Here is a 21,061-nt window from a genome sequence, read left to right as displayed (position 1 = left end):
CTTTTTCGGAGAATGGCCCATACAACCCTTTAGAGATGCAACATATATATCAGTTGTGTGAATTTTTTTGATGATTTACTCAAGAAGAAAAAGCAATGTTGACATGACGAGAACGAGAAGAAGACTGATAAAAATTTAAAATTTGCTCGCTTTTTCGTCTGCAGGTGTGGCACATGGGTAGCTGCTGTGTTGGTCCGTGTTGCTGCCGTGTTAGTCCGTGTTGCTGCCGTGTTGGTTTGTGTTGCTGCCATGTTAGTCCGTGTTGCTGCCTTGTTGGACCATGTAGATGCCGTGCTCTGCCTGCATGGACTGTGTAGATGCTGTGCTCTGCCTGCATGGACTGTGTAGATGCCAGCTTTGTCCGGCATGGTCTGTGTTAGCGCCGTGTAGATGCCGTGTAGATGTCGTCTTAGTCTGGCCTCATCCGTGTAGCTGCCGTGTGTACAGTCACAAATGCTCGTCGACGCTCCATTCGGGGCAAATCTATGCCAGATCTCCCCAGATCATCGCACACATGATCTGGGGATTGCTGTGTAGATCCTTGAGCACCAGAGTTTATATGTGACTGGGGCTTAAGCTACAATGTCAGATGAGTCATTGCTCTGTGATACAACAGAAAACTGTAATGTCTACTTGAGGATTCTATGAACATCCAGGATAAATGCACTTACTGCATAGAAAAATGAAATTCAGACTCGGGTGCCTGACCACTGGGCTTTATCAGATTTTGCCTGCAAGTCTAATAAATGATTTGCCCCTCTTGAGTTGACACATATTTGATAAACTCTTATTAATCTCATTATGATTAAAAGTCTATCTTTAGTATTTGCATTACCAATGATGTCATGCTATTTCACCATGTACAACTTGTAGTAATGGGCGCTGTCACTCTAAGACTAGTGTTAACATGTAACACACTGAATACTTCTTTCTTGACAGGTTTCAAGATTTGATTAAGTCTTACAGCCTAATTGACACTCTTATCTGCAATCTACGATCCTTCCTCTCATCTTGGATGTTCTGATACATATTCACGTACCTTTGAGCCGCTCTATCGTCTTTGGTCCAATGTCAAACTTTGAGAAGGCCCCCTGCATCTCTGCACTGTCAACATCCACATCCTGGCAAAAGATAATTGCAAGAAGAATTCCAAGGATGACTGCCTTTCCATCACAATACACATGCAGTTATTTTTCTGATTTGCTTTAATACCAGATTGGGCGATGCACAAGGGAAATTTTTCATTTCAGTTATTTGTTTATAAGCCAATGATTGGCAATAATTCTCTGCAGATGTTTATATTTTCTTTTTCTACAGACTTCACCACAACATTCATCATATTACAACACAAAATGACAGTCTGCAAAATCTGTCATGAAAATGTCAATATGTAATCACCGGTTTCATTCACAGTCAGGTCTGATGCACTTGAAAAGTGATTTCCATCTCTGTCAACTTGAAAGATGTCTGTATGATGTAAAGACATGCAAATTACAGGACAGAATCGAAATGAATTTGATTGAAGGAGACTTGAGTCACTTGATGCCTAATGAGACAAGAAATCTTTCTCACTATCAGAGGAGTTAAGAGAGGAGACCAAACAGCAAGTGATACTGTACCATATTTTCTGAAGTAGTCCTCTTCTCTTTCTCAGTGCTGCATGCCGAACTCCCTTCGGTTTTTACTTTCTTCTTGGACGTAACATCGCCATCCTCCTCGGAAGAATCCTGCTTTCTCTTTTTCTTCTTCTTCTTGTCTGCTGAAGCCGAGGATGCTGATGGTTTCTCATCTTCTTCGGCGCTGCTGATTTTTCCATTTTGTGACGGCTTTTCATCATCAGGTTTACCTTTCTGTGGCCAACAAAATAGATAGGAGAAGTTAAGAAATGAAAGCAAAATCCACAAACACTGTAGAAATCCATACGAGGAAGAGTGCTGGGGCAAAACAACAACAACAACAACAAACCTCCCCTCTGCCACAGTACCGAGAGTACTAAGAGAATTGTCAGCTATCCTCTACTCAAAACAAGTGCATCTTGATCAGAATCCCCTAAGATATGCCACTGTACCCATCTGACAAGACTGTCAAAACAGTCAACCTGGATTTGGGTTTCAGGATTTCAATAAAAAATAAGTTATGTCCCAATAATACAACATGCTGATGACATTGAATTAATCATCATCGATTCAAAACAACAACAACCTCCTTTGCCCTCTGCCACAGTACTGAGTGAGAATTGTCAGCTAGCCTCTACTCAAAACAATGGCACCTTTATCAAATAGGCTGCTGCAGCAGCGTCAGGCAGGAATGTCGAAAGAGTCAACTTGGATTTGGGTTTCAGGACTTCAATAAAAAAGAAAACATAATCAACCGAGCACTGTAACTCTGCACCCTGAAGGAGACAACACTTTTCAGTGACACCAAAGACATAGCATTACTCAAGTCATAGCCAAGGCTTGACATTAGAGGTGGCCCAGTGGCCCATGGCTACCATTATATAAGAAATTATATGCTTTGGTGGCCCACTCAGGCCACCATAATATTTGTAAGTGTGTACAGTGTTTTTATGTGTTTCCTCAGTCAGGAAAGTGGAGAATAACTCCTGGCTCAGCTGGCTGGACCAGGGTTGCCAGATCGCTGCTAGTTTTCATAGCAAAATATTTACCTCAAAAGAGAAGTAGATATACCCCTATTTTGATTTCATACATATGTGGTGCACATTAGAATCATGTTTATGCCTCAATTGAATATATTGCATTATGTTAAGACTCGGTAAATTTAGTCAGAGCAAGTGATATTGCAAGCCCATAATCATAGCTGCCCATTTTCATATAATTATCATGGTTTATAATCATTCTTATGTTTCATCAAATTATTTTACTTTTTTAGTCACAGTAGGTGGAATTTGAAGCACTTTCTTCACCTGCATATTTCCACATAATCATCATGTGTTATTGTATTATTCTGATGTTTCATGAAATGAATTATCTCTCATATTTGTCTTTATTTTTCGGGCCACCAACAAATGAAGTTTTGATGGTTTTGGTGGCCCAAATGGGCCACCAAAGAAATAAAGTTAGTGTTGAGCCTTTTGGTATTGCTTGTTGATGATGAGGTCAATTGACAGTCTGACAGCGACTATACTGAAGATGAGTCGGTTGGCGGAGATGAGCCAGGACTAGCTAAAATTGAGCCAGGACTAGCTAAAATTGAGTCAGATCTTATTTAGGAAAGATGAGATTATTTCATTGGAACAAGTAATATATCAATCAGGTCTGTCAACTTTAGATGATGAATGCAAAGAGCTATTTGCAGAAAGAGGGAGTGCATCAAAAGGAAAGCACAAAGTATATTCTTCAAAGAGAAAGCCAAGTATTGGTTGAAGAACAGGAAGGTTCCAAAAATGGTATCACTAATTAGCAATATAGACCCTACTTAGACATCACTTATCAGTCAACCGTCTGCAGAGATATTGAGTCTATCGAAACAAGGAAAAGTAGAAATTACGCGGTGCGTAACATATGTCCCCGCCGGAAGTAGCATTTTGTAACAAAATGTGCAATATAGGTAAAAAATCAAGGTCAAAGGTCAAAGAAGTCAAAGGTCAAAATTCTGTGTAGAAGTTTTGAAGCCCTCACCTAGTGCCATCACATAAAGCAAATGGAATCGAAATTGGGTTAGAAATGGCGAAGGAGTATTATTTTGTAGCCAATGTACAATATAGGTCAAAAATCAAGGTCAAAGGTCAAAGAAGACAAAGGTCAAAATTCTGTGTAGAAGTTTTGAAGCCCTCACCTAGTGCTATCACATAAAGCAAACGGAATCGAAATCGGGTTAGAAATGGCGCAGGAGTAGCATTCTGTAGCAAAATGCACAATATAGGTCAAAAATCAAGGTCAAAGGTCAAAGAAGTCAAAGGTCAAAATTCTGTGTAGAAGTTTTGAAGCCCTCAACTAGTGCCATCATATAAAGCAAACGGAATCGAAATCGGGTTAAAAATGGCGAAGGAGTAGCATTTCGTAGCAAAATGTACAATATAGGTCAAAAATCAAGGTCAAAGGTCAAAGAAGTCAAAGGTCAAAATTCTGTGTAGAAGTTTTGAAGCCCTCACCTAGTGCCATCACATAAAGCAAACGGAATCGAAATCGGGTTAGAAATGGCGAAGGAGTAGCATTTTGTAGCAAAATGTACAATATAGGTCAAAGGTCAAGGTCAAAGGTCACAACTGAAATTCTGTGTAGAAGTTTCAAAGCTCCCATGTAGTGCTATCATATAAAGCAAACAGAATCAAAATTGGCTCATAAATGACAGAGAAGTAGCAAATTGAAGATTTTGATCACACACGGACGCACACACGGACACACGGACACACGGACACACGGACGGACGGACGGACAGACGGACGGACACACGGACACACACACGTACGGAGCCCGTTTCATAGTCCCCTGCTCGAACTCGTTCGGCGGGGACAAAAATATCTTTCTGACAAACAAGTTACAGAGCTGAAGTATGATGTCGACTATGCACTAAACACTGGCCTACAATAAAGTAGATAGATCTATTTCTAGACACTCTAACTGCACCAGCGACCCCAACATGTTCCTGTTACTGGTTACAGCGCTCCGGGGTTATTAGACAATCTAACGTTAGCTTTAGTGGTTAGTCATGGAGAGTGGACATTGTGTGTAACAAAAAATTACCGTGTGAACTTGCCACAATTTATATGTCAAATGTGAGATGGATTCCCCTGGAGGACAGAAGACAACATCTACGCCTCATCAGCTTTTACAAGCTCATCCATGGTGAACTTGACCAAGATCTCCACAAATATGCCTCAACAAGAAAGTAACCAGGCTACGGTCGACACACGACACACGACGAGCAGCACAACGCCGTATCAACCTTCATCTCCACAAGCCAGCTGGCAAACTCATTCTTCCCAGATGTAATTTCCCTCTGGAACGACCTCCCAAAAGAAATAATATTATCTTAGAGTAAAGAAGTCTTCAAAACCAAACTAAAAAAATCAAAGCTCTCATAAAGCAAAATAAACTTGCGCTACCACTCTCGTCAACCCTGAGTTAATTTACCCTTCCTAGTGGAGGTCTTCCATTCGGGGATAACTACTACAAGGTACAAGGATAAATAAAAATGAAAAGGGGGCTCATGAGCATCTCACCCCCGGGCCGAGCCAAGGGCCTCTGATAAGGTGATAGATTGAGCATGGCTGGGGTGCTAATGTCCATGAGGCTGAGGAGGAACAGAGTAAAATAAAATTAGCATACAAAGCAGAGCCCCCCTCATGAGCAGGTTTCCCGGACTGCTCAGTCTGAGGCATCCGGCCTGGGGCCCTGACCCTACCTCTAAATTTATACTAAAAACAGGGGCAATTGTGCACTTTATGGCCCTATATTATCGGTGCGAGATTTTTCCCTAATCGAGAAGTGCGTGCGAGTTCGAGTTCCTATAAGGCACCGCGGTTCGACAGCGGGTCTTCCGGCACTGTACTGTGTACATGTGTGTGAGATTTCGTGTTGGGATGCATGCAGCTAGTGTGTGTGAATGTGTCAACGTGCGTGTGCGTGATGAAAGCTCTTACGGTACGCCACATGGTTGCTCTAACGCCCTTCCCTGCCTGTGCGGCACGGCGTCATCGAGAGCGAGTTGTGCATTGATTGGCACACAACTGGAACGCAACGAGTGGTACACTTTCGTGCTTCAATCATGATTTTAAATGAATGAATTTTGCGTGATATAATAAGCAGGGTATCTATCACTAATTACACCTATTGCGGAGGGCATATGTCCACTGCGGCCTTGGTGGAATTATTCTGTAAAATAACGATAAAAAAACACAAAATCTTATCTCGATTCGTCAGTCTTTTAGTGTTTATTTTGTCTACACAGTCTACCAGACGCCTTGCGAAGTGTGTATTGCTACCGATTTACGGGGAGCCACTACATGGACACACACACACACACTAGCGCAAGCCTCTCGCCCACATGGTTGGTTTGCGCGATCAGCTAGCTCTGCAGAAGTGCCGTGAGGCGGGCTTTTAGTTTTAGTGACCTTATCACTTGTCAAACGGCGTTCCATACAGCAAGAGAAGCTCGCCAGCTGCTCAGTGCGGAATGGTTTATGGGATATCACCTTGGCACACGGCGAATGAGGTACTGATAGGGCCGTAAAGTGCACAATTGCCAAAACAGGCAGGGTTTTAGTGTTCTATCTAGGCCTACTACTATAGAATAACATATGCTAGAACTTAACTTAGAAGAATTATAAATATGACTACTAACGTTAGCAACTGTTAGAACCCCTATGGCTATGTTGGCTATGAATGAGTCGCCGCTAGCCGCTGGTGTGGTGGATAGACAGTAGACCTAACGTTAGAGAGAGAGAGAGAGAGAGAGTGTGTGAGTGAGAAAGAAAGGAGACAAATATTTTATGATTAATGACGTGAGATTTTAATCAGTTAAATTAACCGGTCTATCGCTGATCAATTTTTACACGTAAACTCACGGCAATATAAATTCGCACGCGAGTTCCGTACGGGATCTTCATGTTCACGTTTACTTTTATTATAAATTTACAACGACACTAACCATGGCATGGCCATGGCCTAGCCCCGGAGACCGCGCCGCCAGGCGCGGTCCTGGCGGCTTCCCCGCAGTTTCGCTTATGTTAGTTCAAGTATTCTGTGCGCTTGTGCAAGTGATTGTGAATTCTGTGAACATCGGTGAGCTGCTTATAAGACATCATTTTGTGCATCACAAGCAATGAAATGCATCAAACAGTCGCCGATGATAGTCATTTAGGTTTCATCGACCCATGTAAGTATTCCTAGTAGTTTCTGTTGAAAAATTAAGGAAATATAGCGCCGCAAAGGCACCCGTTTGTTCAACATGAAGATCTTTTATGGGAGCACGGCGCAGCCGGCGGCTGTCGCAGTTAGGCCATGCATGGCCATGCTAACACTTGCGATGTAGCGTTAGGCCCTTAGATTCTACAGACACAGTGACCGTGTAAACTTACAATTCATGAATTTGATATTTGTTTTATACTTTTCAGCGTTTTAATTGTATCTTACCCTGTTCTTCTTCGACTTTTTCTTCTTCCGGAGATCATCGTCACATGGAATATCATTACGATCAGTTTCATCCATGACTATCTTTCTAAGATTTCCTGGGACTGAGTAAAGGCTTTTCAAAGAGTCAAGTTAACCACGTTGTGCATCGAGCACACAAGTACACGTGCATGCGTGTGTCAGCTGCAGGTGTACTCAGTCGCTGTACAAAGTAGTGTGGTGAACAGTCCCACATTTCGCAATACATGCAAAGAGACATTCAGCCAAAGAGCATACTGCACTGCACTGCGTGCCACAGTCTGCATTCAGTCCACTGCTTTGACATGCGGAGTGCTCGCAGGTCATCACATAGATTGATATATATATGGTAAGTTTACCCCTCATAGACATGAAGCATTGGTGGTTCAGTGGTAGAATTCTCGCCTGCCACGCGGGAGGCCCGGGTTCGATTCCCGGCCAATGCAATATGTTTTGTTTTTTGTTTTTTTTTTTTGTTGCATTAATTTTAACTTTCATCCTTGCAGACTCTATAACAGTTTGATCTCCTTACCAGATTGAAATTTTTTTCCACTTTTTTTTTTCACTTGGCAAGAATAAGAGAAAATTTGTTTTGTAGGAAATGCAAAACGCACATCACCTGTCTGGGAAGCCTCCGGATACAGGGAGAGTGTGATTCAAATTGCACAGATTAATAGTAAGCAGAGTTTTAAAGAGAAATTATACTAAATTAACTTTGCATGGCTAATGATGCATATTATTTCTAAATGAAACTCAAAAATCTATACAGCTCTACATCGAATGTGGAAAGCCGATTCTATTTAACAACATCTGATAGTGATACTAAAGACCAACAGGATGCTGGAAATTTAATGAAAATCTGATTTCAAACAAGAAATTTGTGAAATGTTTCACAAGTTTTCACTGTGACTGCACATAGCTCTTGCATGTTATCCAGAGGTAGTGATGTCATCAACTCGAAGGAAGCTCGGGAAGCCCCAAACAAACTTTGTGAATAAATTATACTTGAACTTCATCGAAGCATTGGTGGTTCAGTGGTAGAATTCTCGCCTGCCACGCGGGAGGCCCGGGTTCGATTCCCGGCCAATGCAATATGTTTTTACTCTCCGTATATACATTCTTTTAATTTTCTTCCTCATTTCCTTCTTTAATGATTTCAAATATATCTCTTCTTCATTTTTTTTTTTTCATGTTGCAAGAAGCAGAAGAAAACTTTTAGATAAGCAACGAGCATCAGTCGACCGTTTAAAGAGTTCCAAGCATGTTCAATGTATGAATTGATAAATTGAATTAATGATTGTTGATTATCGCATTCTGATAATTCTTTCTGCTGACACAATCATACTATAAAACCAGGCAATACAAATTTTTACAGTGTCAAAAGTGAGTACAGCGTGAGTCCAAAAAAGAGACATTTTCATTGTAAATATACACTTTTTTTAAAACTTGAAGTTGTTTACTTTTTTAACACAGATTTTAACTTCCAACAGGATTCTGCATCATGGCAACTGTAGGACTACTATAAACGCTGATTAATAATACTGAGTATTCATTGCTATTTACGTCGATGTAGGAAAATTTGTCAATCAGTTGCAATAAACCTCCAACACTGTATAAGAAAGAAAAACTGGCCTGAGCATCGGTTTATCTATTTATCTATTTATTCATTTATTTATTTATTTATTTATTTATTTATTTATTTATTTATTTATTTATTTATTTATTATTTATCTATTTATTTATTTTGCATGGGGAATAATATACTCTAAAGGAGTGATTACTACGACACCTCGTATAGTTCCACTTTGCGCATATCATGCAGAAAAAGGTCATTTACCATAACAGGCATGCATGACGATGCACTGAGATAATAATCTGTACTCTACTATACTAATTATCATTTGTATTATAGAGCTTGCCAGCACGTCTACTTGCCAGCAACAAAGAGTAAATGCCATAAATGCCTCTAGTATTTGGCCATAATAAAAGAAATAGTTTGGTGATGCACTCAATGCTAAGAAGTGGAATTGATTTCCCCCAAAGTATTACCGCCATTTCTGGTCCCCTGCATGGTCTATACACAAGTCCACTTGTTCAAGACATGAATTCCACAAATTTTTAGGTCGGGCAAGCTTATGCATTATGTTGCTTCTAAATGGAGTAAATGTCTAACAGAATGAGAAAAAAAGGAAAGGTCATTTTCCGAAATGAGCACATATTTTATGAGCTAATTATGACATATAATGGTCTAGGTCTTTATAATACAGTCTCCTTGTTCACATTTATGTAGGCCTATATCACGTAAGCAGAGCTACCAAGTCTCACGCATTCTGCGTGAGACTCGAGCATTTAGGGTCCGTCTCACGATCTCACGCATAGCACCCATTTTTCTCACGCATTGGGTGAAGTATGCATCTTGGGCCTATTAATAATGAACCTAGCTCAAAGGATTAAAGTGATAGTTGCAATTGAAGGTATTTTTCTCTTTTGTCTTTCAAAGTAGGTAAAAAATAGTTACTTAAGTATGCACCTGATCGCACCATTAAGAGCTAAAAATTGAAAAAGCTCCCTATTAACCAATCCCATACCCTCGCTCGCGCGCACATGAGCGCGCCGAGACGTTGGGTCAGGTAAATCTCACTCATACAAAATTTTGAACTTGGCATCCCTGCGTAAGTTGAGCGTGTTCTGCAACAACTCTATAATTTATATACGTAGTATATCCCGATTGGGGATGGGTGCTGTTTTTACGTTGATTTCTAGTTTGGCCATAACTGGAGGGCTGCAGTATGCCTATAACAAAATAATGTAGATTTATGCGATGTCATAGCAATGCACCTGGCTCTTATAACCCAGTGAATCAGCTCTTCTTCTATGGATGTTGGAACCCCCCCCCCCCCCAAGTTATAGCCGACATAAGTCACAGTATTTTAAATGCGAATTGGTCTATGCTCTACCTGCTCATGGGGAAGTATTTCATTTTGTCACACATGAAATCACATGCAAAGTAAGTAAGAAGCTTCGAAAACAATTCTCGATCAAGCAGGAAGCATTGGTGGTTCAGTGGTAGAATTCTCGCCTGCCACGCGGGAGGCCCGGGTTCGATTCCCGGCCAATGCAATGTTGTTATATGCTTTTTGTGCTATGATCCAATTTTCTATGTTTTCATATTAATTGCTATTGTCATTTTTTTTTCTATAGGCATCGTGTTTGCTGGACCCGTGGATTTGTGTTTTCTTTTTTTTTCAACCTATATTTACATATATGTTTTGATTGTTTCATTTCTTTTTTTAATTACTTCCTTTTTTTCTGCCGGTTCCATTCTGTTTTTTTTTTTTTTTTTTAACTATTAGGAATGTACAGTTTTGCAAGCCATGTAAAGGCTTTATCATGTACATTCCATCTTACATCATTTATTTTCAGGTGCATTATTATGTAATTTGTACTGATTTGTATAGTATCAATATTTTGTGTCATCGCTGTTTTGATTTGCATGTTATGTCATAAATTATGCTTCTTTTTATCTGTCTCGAATGATGCAGATAAATAAAATGAAATGATATGATGCAATGAAATGAAACTTTTATTTTCATTACAAGTGTCACGTCATGCACAGGACATCCTTTTCTTCCTGCCTTAACGACTTCTGAAAAAACTTCCAAATCGAGCAGGAAGCATTGGTGCAAGTTTAGTGGTAGAATTCTCGCCTGCCACGCGGGAGGCCCGGGTTCGATTCCCGGCCAATGCAATACTGTATGTTTTTTGCTTTGTTTTGTTGGTATTGTTTTGTGCTTTTTGTGCTATGATATCATTTTATATGTATTCATAGTAATATTGTTCAAACAGCTTCTATTGCCATTGGGTTTTTTTTTTTTTTTCTCTCTAGGCATTGTGTTTGCTAGACCCGTGATTTGTGTTTTTTTTTTTCAACTTATTTACATATTTATATATTACGTTTTGATTGTTTCATTTCTTTTTAAAATTATTTCCTTTTTTTCTGCCGGTTCCAATTTGTTGTTCGTTTGGCGGTTTTGTTTTTTTATACTATTGGGAATGAACAGTTTTGTAAGCCATGTAAAGGCTTTATCATGTACATTCCATCTTATATACATCATTTATTGTCAGGTGTATTACTGTGTAATTTGTACTGATTGTATAGTATCAATATTTTGTGTCATCGCTGTTTTGATTTACATGTTATGTCATAAATCATGCTTCTTTTTATCTTTCTCGAATGATGTAGATAAATAAAATGAAATGAGATAATGAAATGAAATGAAACTTAAAGAGCAATTATAGGTTTTCCCGCCCAATTTCATCAGATTTGCATTCGATTTAACGATGCGTTCATTCAAGTTCGAGTGAATTTGAATAATCACGGAGATCGGCATTCAAAAAGGTAAATAGTTCATTCAATTTAATTTCATCAGCATGCGATTTCATGAGTTTCTCACACAGGGGTGTAAAAAGGGCATTCAAATTGAAAAGGCAAGTGCAACGCATTCAAATTCGCACCGCCGTGGAGAGCGTTAAGAAATTCAAATTCACGATGTATAAGGCAAACAACTACAAAGTATGGGCAGTCTTTTTCGTTATTGCTTTTATTCTTTGAAGTTACTCAGCTGTTTGAATATGCAAACTTAAATACCTTGAAATGTGATCTTTGACTCATACTAGCTAATAACTCGTACAATATAACCCCACTTTCAAAAAAAGACATTTACACTTTATTCATACACGATTTTAGCCGCTGCTATACATTGCAGAGTATACGTGAACATCTCGAATATGGGTAGAATTAGTGGATGAAGCATGACTTGACAACCAGTAAAGCTGGCAATATAACCTTTAGGTGAAATAGGTCTATCTACAGCTAATCCGATTGCGGCAACTTATGATATGGACACAGGGAACTAAGGAATGGAATCAAAATGGATCAATAGTGATTTGGACGTATATGACCCCTAAGATATTCTGGGATGTGGCTATTTCCTAAATGTTACATCCATTCTGGTAGGGATGAATTGAAAAGTGACAGAAAGGTCGACAGGAAAGAAATACAATTAAATGAGACTTTGACATGAAAATGAAATTGTATCATCCAATCGTATGACAGTGAAAAAGACCCGTAGAAGTTGTGTATGTTGATTGAATTCGAACGTTTAAAGTGCGAAGTTGTGTTCCTATAAATTAAATTGAAACTGGTATTTGGCAGGAATTTGAACGTCTATCTTGCAGCTGGCGCGAACTGAATGCCAACTTTAAGTAGTTAAATTGAATGAATTTCTCTCTAAATTGAATTAAATAAAATCTAAAAGGAATGACATGAAATGAAATTGAATACTCAAAGAATTAAAATGAACCGTGAGAGTAGAGCAGTGACCAAAATCGCTTGAATTTTAAACGCCCTTTCATTAATTCGAATGCAAATCTGATGAATTTGGGCTGGAAAACCTATATTATTTCTTTTCATTACAAGTGTCACGTCATGCACACGACACATTTTTGTTTCTGTCTTAACGACATTTGAAATAAACTTTCAAAACGAGCAGGAAGCATTGGTGGTTCAGTGGTAGAATTCTCGCCTGCCACGCGGGAGGCCCGGGTTCGATTCCCGGCCAATGCAACGCCTGATTTTGCTTTGTTTTGTTTTTGAGTTTTTGTGCTTTTTTTTTTTTTTTTTTTTTTTGGTGATTTGATATAACTCGTTTTGTGTGTGTTTTTTTTTTATTTCGTCGTACAATTTATTGTTTAAACAACCTCTTTTGCCATTTTTAAAAATGTTTCTCTAAGCATCATGTTCGCTGGGCCCGTGATTTGTGTATTTTTTCCCACCTTAAAGGACAAGTCCACCTTCATATACATAAGGATTGAGAGAATGCAGCAATATTAGTAGAACCCATCAGTGAAATTTTGAGGAAAATTGGACAATCCGTTCAAAAGTTACGAATATTTGAAGTATCTGCGCAGTCACTGCTGGAAGAGAAGACTACTACAGTGTATGATGTCACATGCGTACAACTATATAAGGAAAATAAAAAGAGAATTTCACAAAACTTTACATTTTGAATAAAGTGCACATTTCTTCGACTTGCTACTGACGTATGTTAAGGGTAATATTATTCCCCCTGCCTTCTGAAGGAGAGAAGTCGAGTGCTCTTTTGTTATGCGAGAAAAATGGAAATATGATGAATTTTCTTTATTCTTTCTTTATATCGTTGTACTCATGTGACATCACAAGCTATAGTAGTCTTTTCATCCAGCCGTGACTGAACAGAAACTTCAAAAATTCATAACTTTTTTAACGGATTGTCCGATTTTGCTCAAACTCTCACTGATGTGTTCTACTAATATTGCTGCATTCACTCAACCCACATGTCTATGAAGGTGAACTTGTCCTTTAATGAAGTGCAAGTATTTCTCTTCATCACAAGTTTTATACGCCATGCACACAACATCATTGTGGGAAATTTGATATAAACTTCAACATCAAGCAGGAGGCATTGGTGGTTCAGTGGTAGAATTCTCGCCTGCCACGCGGGAGGCCCGGGTTCGATTCCCGGCCAATGCATTTTTTTTTTTTTGTCTTTACTTTAAAGTACCTGTATCTTTTTTGTTCTTGTTGTCGGCGTTGTTGTTGGAATCTTGATGTTGTTTTCAAGAATTCCGAAAGAATTTGGGAAATTATTTGCGGTCACACAGAAAGCATTGGTATATTTCAGGTTGTAGAATTCTCGTTTACCAATCGGAATTCCTGGACATGCACATACACGTAGTTTTTATTTTTACTGTAACACACACTTGTCAATATATATATATATATATATATATATATATATATATATATATATATATATATAATTATTTCAAAACAAAAACACTTCTGTTGCAAATCTTTTAAAGGTATTGTATTCGCTGGACCAGTGATGTGTGGGGGTTTTATCAACCAATTTAGAGTGCAAATACTGATCGAATACAGCACCCACGTTCACTTGTCTTTTTTACTCTGTTATATGATAACGCACTTCAGTAATCTTTGATTTCGCTTTAAAGAAAATCAACAGAACTCCCGATACCACCTTATGCATCCTTCTTGTTTTTCTCGCTCGTTCCAGATATCATGGTTGTACTTGTACAAATTCAGAGTATATAAATTGTTTTCCAATTTTAAGTGCATCTTTAGTAACAGCCTGGTGGAATTGACAAGTTCTCCAAAATATGTACAAAAGTGTTTACATGCAGAAAGCGATTCGTTGCATTTCCTTTGTTTTCTAAGTTTGTATCATCAGTAACTTTTCGAGAAAAAAAAGTGTTTTATCACATATCTCGGTTTGATGGAACACAATGATCAATAAAAAGTTTGTATCATCAGTGACTAAAAAAGAAGAAGAAAAGTTTAATGACATACCTCGGTTTGATGGAACACAGTGATGAATAAAATATGCAGGTAGTGTATTCATAATTGTTCATTGAAATCACAGTAAATATCTACCGCTCTGACATAAAGGGGAAATTTGCAACATTTACTGTTCAGTAGCGTAAATATGACAGCTTTGTGTATAAAAGCTCTATAAAGTGCAGTGCCATGTAACGATGTTATGTTCAAGTAGACTCTATTGGATGGAATCAAAGCAAACAAACAAAATTGTGAAATTAATGTACTAGTAACTTGGGATGTAGGATAATTATGATACTTCATTATTTATGATAAAAGAGCAAAATCATGTTGTTTATTGTACACATTTTGATTTTTATCTTCTCTTTGCGTTATAATGACTTATTACGATGACTCATAATCAAGCTCTTGAGGCCTTTTGGTCTTACCTTATTTCTTAAAAAAACAAACAAACAAACAAGTATCACATTCCTTTACTCATGTTGAAAGTTGAAATGATGCTATACTTATCTATATCGAATGTTTACTGGCCAATAATATATTTATTTTTCATTGTCGGAATATGAAATAGAATTAGTCAACCAATCAATTGATTGATTAAAATCGGCAATAACAAGAAAGTAATCAAATTTTTAAGCTTCTCCCTGCAATATATTTAAGAAAGAGTGATGATACATGTTTGGTGCTATCACAATAATATAACACAATCCTTTTGGTGCTGAATATATATCTGATTTCAAAACAAGAATATTGTGTGAAGATTGTCTGTAGGTCCTTAAGAGACTTGTGAGGGGATGGCATCATCATCCTCTCTAATTGGAATTTATTGCATTTGCACCAGATTGTATTGTTTCTTGAAAATGTGTGAGATTGAAAATTCTCATAACTGTGATATTAAAAAACTACAGTTGTTCTTTGACACACCGCTCAGGGCAAAATCACTGTGATGTTTCAAGCAAAAAAAAAAAAAAAAAAAAGATCAAGCCACATCAATTTTTGCATTATGATGCAAATACACAGTCACCTCATCAAAATACATGAATGTCAGCTAAACATAGTATCATTTTATGCTTATATGTATATCATCTTTTTATTATCACTCAAACAATATATTTCGTAGTCAATTCAAGACAGTGTGTAAATAGTACATACATGTACAAGTATATATACATGTACAATACTGAAAACCATTTACATAAGGTCATAAATGGCATGTTACTTTCAGTATGTGCGACACACAACAGTTTATCAACAAGGTGACATCTTTTGAGTTATATTTCATTACCTTTCAACCCTTCCAAATTTACTGAAACTATTCCAAAGTTAATGTTTCAGAAAGGAGAGCTTTAAAAAAAACTAAAAAAAAAAAAACACCATCGAGTATTGATAATTTCATCAGAGTGATGTATGTATCAAATTCTTTGTTAGCTTACAGCTGGTCATGCCCATTGCATATTTCTGACTATGACTTCAAACATTAGGTATCATGCAACTGTGAGACAGTAATTTCTCACAGTGCCTAACAACATAAGTTATTATATACTTCATATATAGAATCCTCTCATCTGATTGGTTACAAAATGAGTCATGAAAATAGCTGTGCCCCAATTGTTGATCAAAATGACGTCATGATTTACTGTGCCCTGTAAATAGCTTTGGAGACAAGTCGCAACCCCGTACACGTAGATCACTCATATGTACGCACCAATGATACGACCGCCGTGCTGTCGATCAGCGTTGATACGAGTGCTACGGTATCTATATTTCGGAATCTATATTTTCGGTATATAAAACAAATAATGACAGCTTGATATTCGGGGCACAGTTAAACTCATGTAGGCCCTCGTTGATGTGAAAACCATAACTATGACCTCAGCTTCGCTTCGGGCATAGCTATGGTTTTCACATCACCTTGGGCCCATACTTTTAACTGTGCCCCTCATAACAGTCATTATTTGTATACTAGGAGTTGAATTCTCTCCTAACAATTTGATGCTGTATCCTTCTCATGGTAGTTATGCCAGTAACATAAATGAAAGTCTCCTCATGTAGCTGAATGCCCACTTCTGCCTAATGCACAAGATTTAAGGCTCCTACTCAGAAAGCAACACTTGGGTGTGCAGTGGATAAAGGCCAATTATACAGTCGTAATATCGCATGAAAGGAAAAACCCCTTACAGAATACCTAAAAAATAGGTATGGTATCCCAAAATATCATAATTCATGCTCGACTTTGCATAGCTTGAATGAACATGTTAAAATGTATACACTGTACACCATCCACTATACTGTATTAGGCAGCCTGCTTACAATTACAGCAGTAAAACTATGTACATGTACAACACACAAGACTTGGTGTGCTTTTTTTTTTTTAAATGCCACAACGTGTTTTGTAGAAAATTCCTGGCAAGGAAGATGAATGCTTTCTACAGATTGAAGATTGTGAGAGATAGAGTAAGAAGAGCCACCATGAAAAGAGAGTACAGTGAATGTCATGTGATACACTTTCATTTTTCTTTGACATCAAAAGAGCACTTGATCTAGCTGTTTGAGAAGGCACCAAGGAAAGAAATTTGCCCTTACATATCTCAGTTATAGGTCTACTGAACATGAATGAATGGTTTGCAGATGATTTCTTCATATTGTTTCACTTTGTGACATCATACATTGTTGTAGAGCTCCAATCTTGAGGAGGCAACACATAGAAAATTCATGTTTATTGAATGGATAAGTCCAATTGCCCAGCTTTCGCTGAGTGTTTGCCTTGATCTTTCTGCATTCACAGAATCAAAATACAGTCAAACCTATCTATAGTGGTCCCCCAAGAGAAATGAAAAGAGTGGCTGTCATAGACAGGTGGCCACTGTAGACAGGTTATCCGACATTTTGTGTGTATTGCCTACATTTTACATGGATTATCGTTGTACGTGTATACATCATTGCATACTTACACATACACACAGTTGCATACACATATATATGCACTTGCTTCATGAATTGAACAAAGCTGGTAGTGTTTGCACAGTCGCGTGCGTACAGAAAGCAAACTTTTCACAAGTTCATTATTGTGCCTGAATGGCGGGTGAATGCAGCGGTGGTGATCACTGGACTGTCGGCCATAAATGACTGGCATAGCTGCAAAGCAACAAAATAATTATGCTGCATTATCGGCTCGACTGCAGCTCTGTATCGGTCTGTGGCAGCTATAGACAGGTTAAGATCTTCCTTGGGAAACAAAATTGGTGGCCGCTTGCCGTGCTAAACAGGTGGCCACTATGCACATGGCTTTTCTCTCAGGGGGATTTTTCATCTGTGAGTTAGCAACTACATTCCTCTCCCTGTCAAAGGTAATAGTTTATAAAATCATCGCATCTTTGAATGAGATGATGCAAAGCACATGATTCCTCTTCACGAATTCATGAATGAAATTAAACTTCACAGAAGGTTCACAGTCGAGGAAATGGGAAACTATGAGAGGCAATGGGATCATCACCTCATCCAGTTTGCAAAATGACTGTAATCTATATCGGTGATAACAAGAACATACAGGGAACTTTTCTAGATGCTCAGCATATCAAAAGAGTGGAGACTGTCCACGAGAGAAGGTCAGTGAGCGTCCAACCAATCTTGCAACTGGTCATTCAGTGATCGCAGGGTTTTCACAGCCTCAGCGGATGACTTTAGGCTGCACACGGCTGCTGCATTATTTGATGGTTCCCCAAAATTCTGGAAAAGGGGGACAGAAACAAAGCATTCATAGCACCTTTCAACAAATGTTACGGTTATGTAATCACATTAAAATTGCATGTCATGAAACAGCTCCTGAAGATCATATCTGATAATTAATTATTGATTTTCAGATATGCCACACTCCCCTTTTCCTAATTAGAGCATACCAGTACATGTAAATAAGAAAAAACAAATTATGAGGATCACAAATTATTGCCTTTCAGGCAACTTGTCTTCATGTACAACAGAACAAACACAAAAGCACAAAAGTCTTTGTAAAACAGTTCTGTTTGATAACAGGGAAAAAAATCAATGATTTCATGGCTTTAAAACAGCCAGAATCACCTGGAAGAAATTGATGTACAAGGCGGCTCACATCAGCAAGCAAAAGCTACTCACAAGAGTATGCAGTATTAGTCAACACTTTGTCATGGCTTCCGTGGTATTGATAACACATTGCAAAATGGGTTTTTATTAAAGATTAAACACTTCAACATTTGATACACATCAAACAGTATGCTGCATTCTACAGCCCCAGCCATAAGATTTGTTTAATTAATCTAGAGAAAACAAGAATGGGTGCTTACCAGTGTCTTGAAATCTTTGGGATGCTTGGACGCATACTTTGTGTGGAGGTCTTGGAGATCTGCAAGGAATATGCCCGCATTTTTCACTGCCTCAGGGCTCGGCTCATCTGGCTGTGTCTTCTGTTTCTTCAACTCTGCAAGCTTGGTGTCCAGTCTGTTTTGGGCATGGTGAGGTGCAGAATGAACACATTGGAATGAATAAGAGTGCAAAATCATGCTTCTTCTTCTTCTTTTCGTATGGCTTAATGTGCTTGGCTGATACCGTTTGCTGACTACAGTGCACTACTGTTTTAATGAACACAGTTAAAACGAAATTCTGGTTACAACAAAGTTAAAATTCAGGCCCCAACATTATCAGCTCTATATTCTCTATCATTTATTAGTTCGGTTATAGCAAAAGTTCCATATAATGAGAGAAAAGTGCTAGTCCCGCAGACTTCGTCATAACAGGAGTCGGCTGTACTGCTGGTTACCTGAGGTGAAACCACGAGGAGTCAGCATCATTCACCCGTCACATTCCCAGTTTAGGAATGTGGGGTGGACCACTTCACCAAGTAAGCACCCTGCTCTTTTCAAGGAAGTGAAGTGGGATCTTTTACATGCTTGCGTTGTGACATCCTCACTTGTGGGTCCTACATTAAATGTCCTATCCGACAGACAGAGTGTTTTTGCCTCCTACTAGAGGGGACGGCATGATTACGCACAACATTGCTCATCTAGACTCAATGCTAAAATGAATATGAGGCAAACCTAATGTCTCTGGAAATGTACGAAAACTTAGTGTGTGGTTGACATGATAAATATTATCTAAGTTATTCACGGCCTCACTGTGACACCAAGGCATTGTTTGCTTTCGGAGCTGTTTGTTCCTGCCAGGATTTTTCAGTTTATGTCACATTTTGTAGAATGGAATCTCTGCTTTGAAGCGATGTAGAATTTTAAACCTAACTTTTAAAGAAGCGTAAATTTTGCAAAAAAAATACGACAACAAATGTTTTGAAGTTTCACAGTGCACTTTGCACCTCTCAGGACCAAAAAATAAAATGAAAAAGAATTTGAGGACTTATAGTAACCATTACCAAGGGACTGTAACCACAGCAGCTGACTGATTTCTATGACAAGTTTTGTAGAGGTTCTGTGGACTTTAAAGCACCTCGTGGGAGGAACACAAGGTTTCATAACATTTGAAAGCCCTTGACACAGGCTACGTGTTCTTACCTCATGTTCTGTTTCTGTAAGTTGAGTAGCTCCTGCCTGAATTTCCTGATGGAGGAGTTGGTTCTAGACACCGCCAAGGTTTGAAGCTTGAAGTCATGTTGCAGCGAGATCTGAGGAGATGAATTTGACCAGATATATTCATACGCGTGAAGTGGATTCAACTAAATGAGTGAAGTGGGTTCAACTGAATGAGTGAAGTGGATTCAACTAAATGAGTGAAGTGGGTTCAACTAAATGAGTGAAGTGGATTCAACTAAATTCAACTAAATGAGTGAAGTGGATTCAACTGAATGAGTGAAGTGGGTTCAACTGAATGAGTGAGGTGGATTCAACTAAATGAGTGAAGTGGATTCAACTAAATGAGTGAAGTGGGTTCAACTAAATGAGTGAAGTGGATTCAACTAAATTCAACTAAATGAGTGAAGTGGATTCAACTGAATGAGTGAAGTGGGTTCAACTGAATGAGTGAAGTGGGTTCAACTGAATGAGTGAAGTGGGTTCAACTGAATGAGTGAAGTGGATTCAACTAAATGAGTGAAGTGGGTTCAACTAAATGAGTGAAGTGGATTCAACTAAATTCAACTAAATGAGTGAAGTGGATTCAACTGAATGAGTGAAGTGGGTTCAACTGAATGAGTGAGGTGGATTCAACTAAATGAGTGAAGTGGATTCAACTAAATGGGTGAAGTGGGTTCAACTAAATGAGTGAAGTGGATTCAACTAAATTCAACTAAATGAGTGAAGTGGATTCAACTGAATGAGTGAAGTGGGTTCAACTGAATGAGTGAAGTGGGTTCAACTGAATGAGTGAAGTGGGTTCAACTGAATGAGTGAAGTGGATTCAACTAAATGAGTGAAGTGGATTCAACTAAACAAGTGAAGTGGGTTCAACTGAATGAGCAAAGTGGGTTAGAAGTGGGTTCTCCACACTGTGCAAAGATAAAGATCCTTTACACTACATGAAGTGTACTGCATAACCCTTATATTTAGCAATTCTAATATTTTTGTGAATTGGGACTTCC

At 38.5% G+C, this 21,061-nt stretch overlaps 1 protein-coding gene and 6 non-coding genes across 7 annotated transcripts in view; 6 read left to right on the top strand and 1 right to left on the bottom strand.

The window, feature by feature from the left end:
* The window catches only part of LOC139727124 (nucleolar RNA helicase 2-like), a 38,963-nt gene extending 31,825 nt beyond the window's left edge, over nt 1–7,138 (bottom strand). The window contains exons 1-3 of the mRNA XM_071638105.1: nt 7,095–7,138; nt 1,620–1,850; nt 1,040–1,121 (exon numbers count right to left, since the gene is read on the bottom strand). Coding sequence (XP_071494206.1) covers nt 1,040–1,121; nt 1,620–1,622 — 85 coding nt within the window. The 5' untranslated portion in view covers nt 1,623–1,850; nt 7,095–7,138. The remainder of the gene's footprint in view (nt 1–1,039; nt 1,122–1,619; nt 1,851–7,094) is intronic.
* A 346-nt stretch (nt 7,139–7,484) lies between these two features.
* On the top strand, nt 7,485–7,555 carry Trnag-gcc (transfer RNA glycine (anticodon GCC)). The gene has a single exon. It is a non-coding gene; the product is annotated as a tRNA-Gly (tRNA).
* A 574-nt stretch (nt 7,556–8,129) lies between these two features.
* Nucleotides 8,130–8,200, top strand: Trnag-gcc (transfer RNA glycine (anticodon GCC)). The gene has a single exon. It is a non-coding gene; the product is annotated as a tRNA-Gly (tRNA).
* A 1,958-nt stretch (nt 8,201–10,158) lies between these two features.
* On the top strand, nt 10,159–10,229 carry Trnag-gcc (transfer RNA glycine (anticodon GCC)). Its single transcript has one exon. It is a non-coding gene; the product is annotated as a tRNA-Gly (tRNA).
* A 554-nt stretch (nt 10,230–10,783) lies between these two features.
* Nucleotides 10,784–10,857, top strand: Trnag-gcc (transfer RNA glycine (anticodon GCC)). The gene has a single exon. It is a non-coding gene; the product is annotated as a tRNA-Gly (tRNA).
* A 1,807-nt stretch (nt 10,858–12,664) lies between these two features.
* Trnag-gcc (transfer RNA glycine (anticodon GCC)) lies at nt 12,665–12,735 on the top strand. Its single transcript has one exon. It is a non-coding gene; the product is annotated as a tRNA-Gly (tRNA).
* Nucleotides 12,736–13,609: 874 nt separating this feature from the next.
* On the top strand, nt 13,610–13,680 carry Trnag-gcc (transfer RNA glycine (anticodon GCC)). The gene has a single exon. It is a non-coding gene; the product is annotated as a tRNA-Gly (tRNA).
* Nucleotides 13,681–21,061: the final 7,381 nt, after the last annotated feature.

Source organism: Diadema antillarum, unplaced genomic scaffold (genome assembly GCF_040938485.1).
Source record: "Diadema antillarum isolate AM-2024a unplaced genomic scaffold, OU_Dant_1.0 seq00000119_RagTag, whole genome shotgun sequence".
NCBI lineage: Eukaryota > Metazoa > Echinodermata > Echinoidea > Diadematoida > Diadematidae > Diadema > Diadema antillarum.
Note: the sequence above shows the minus strand (reverse complement) of the source record. Positions and strands in the feature narration are given on the sequence as shown.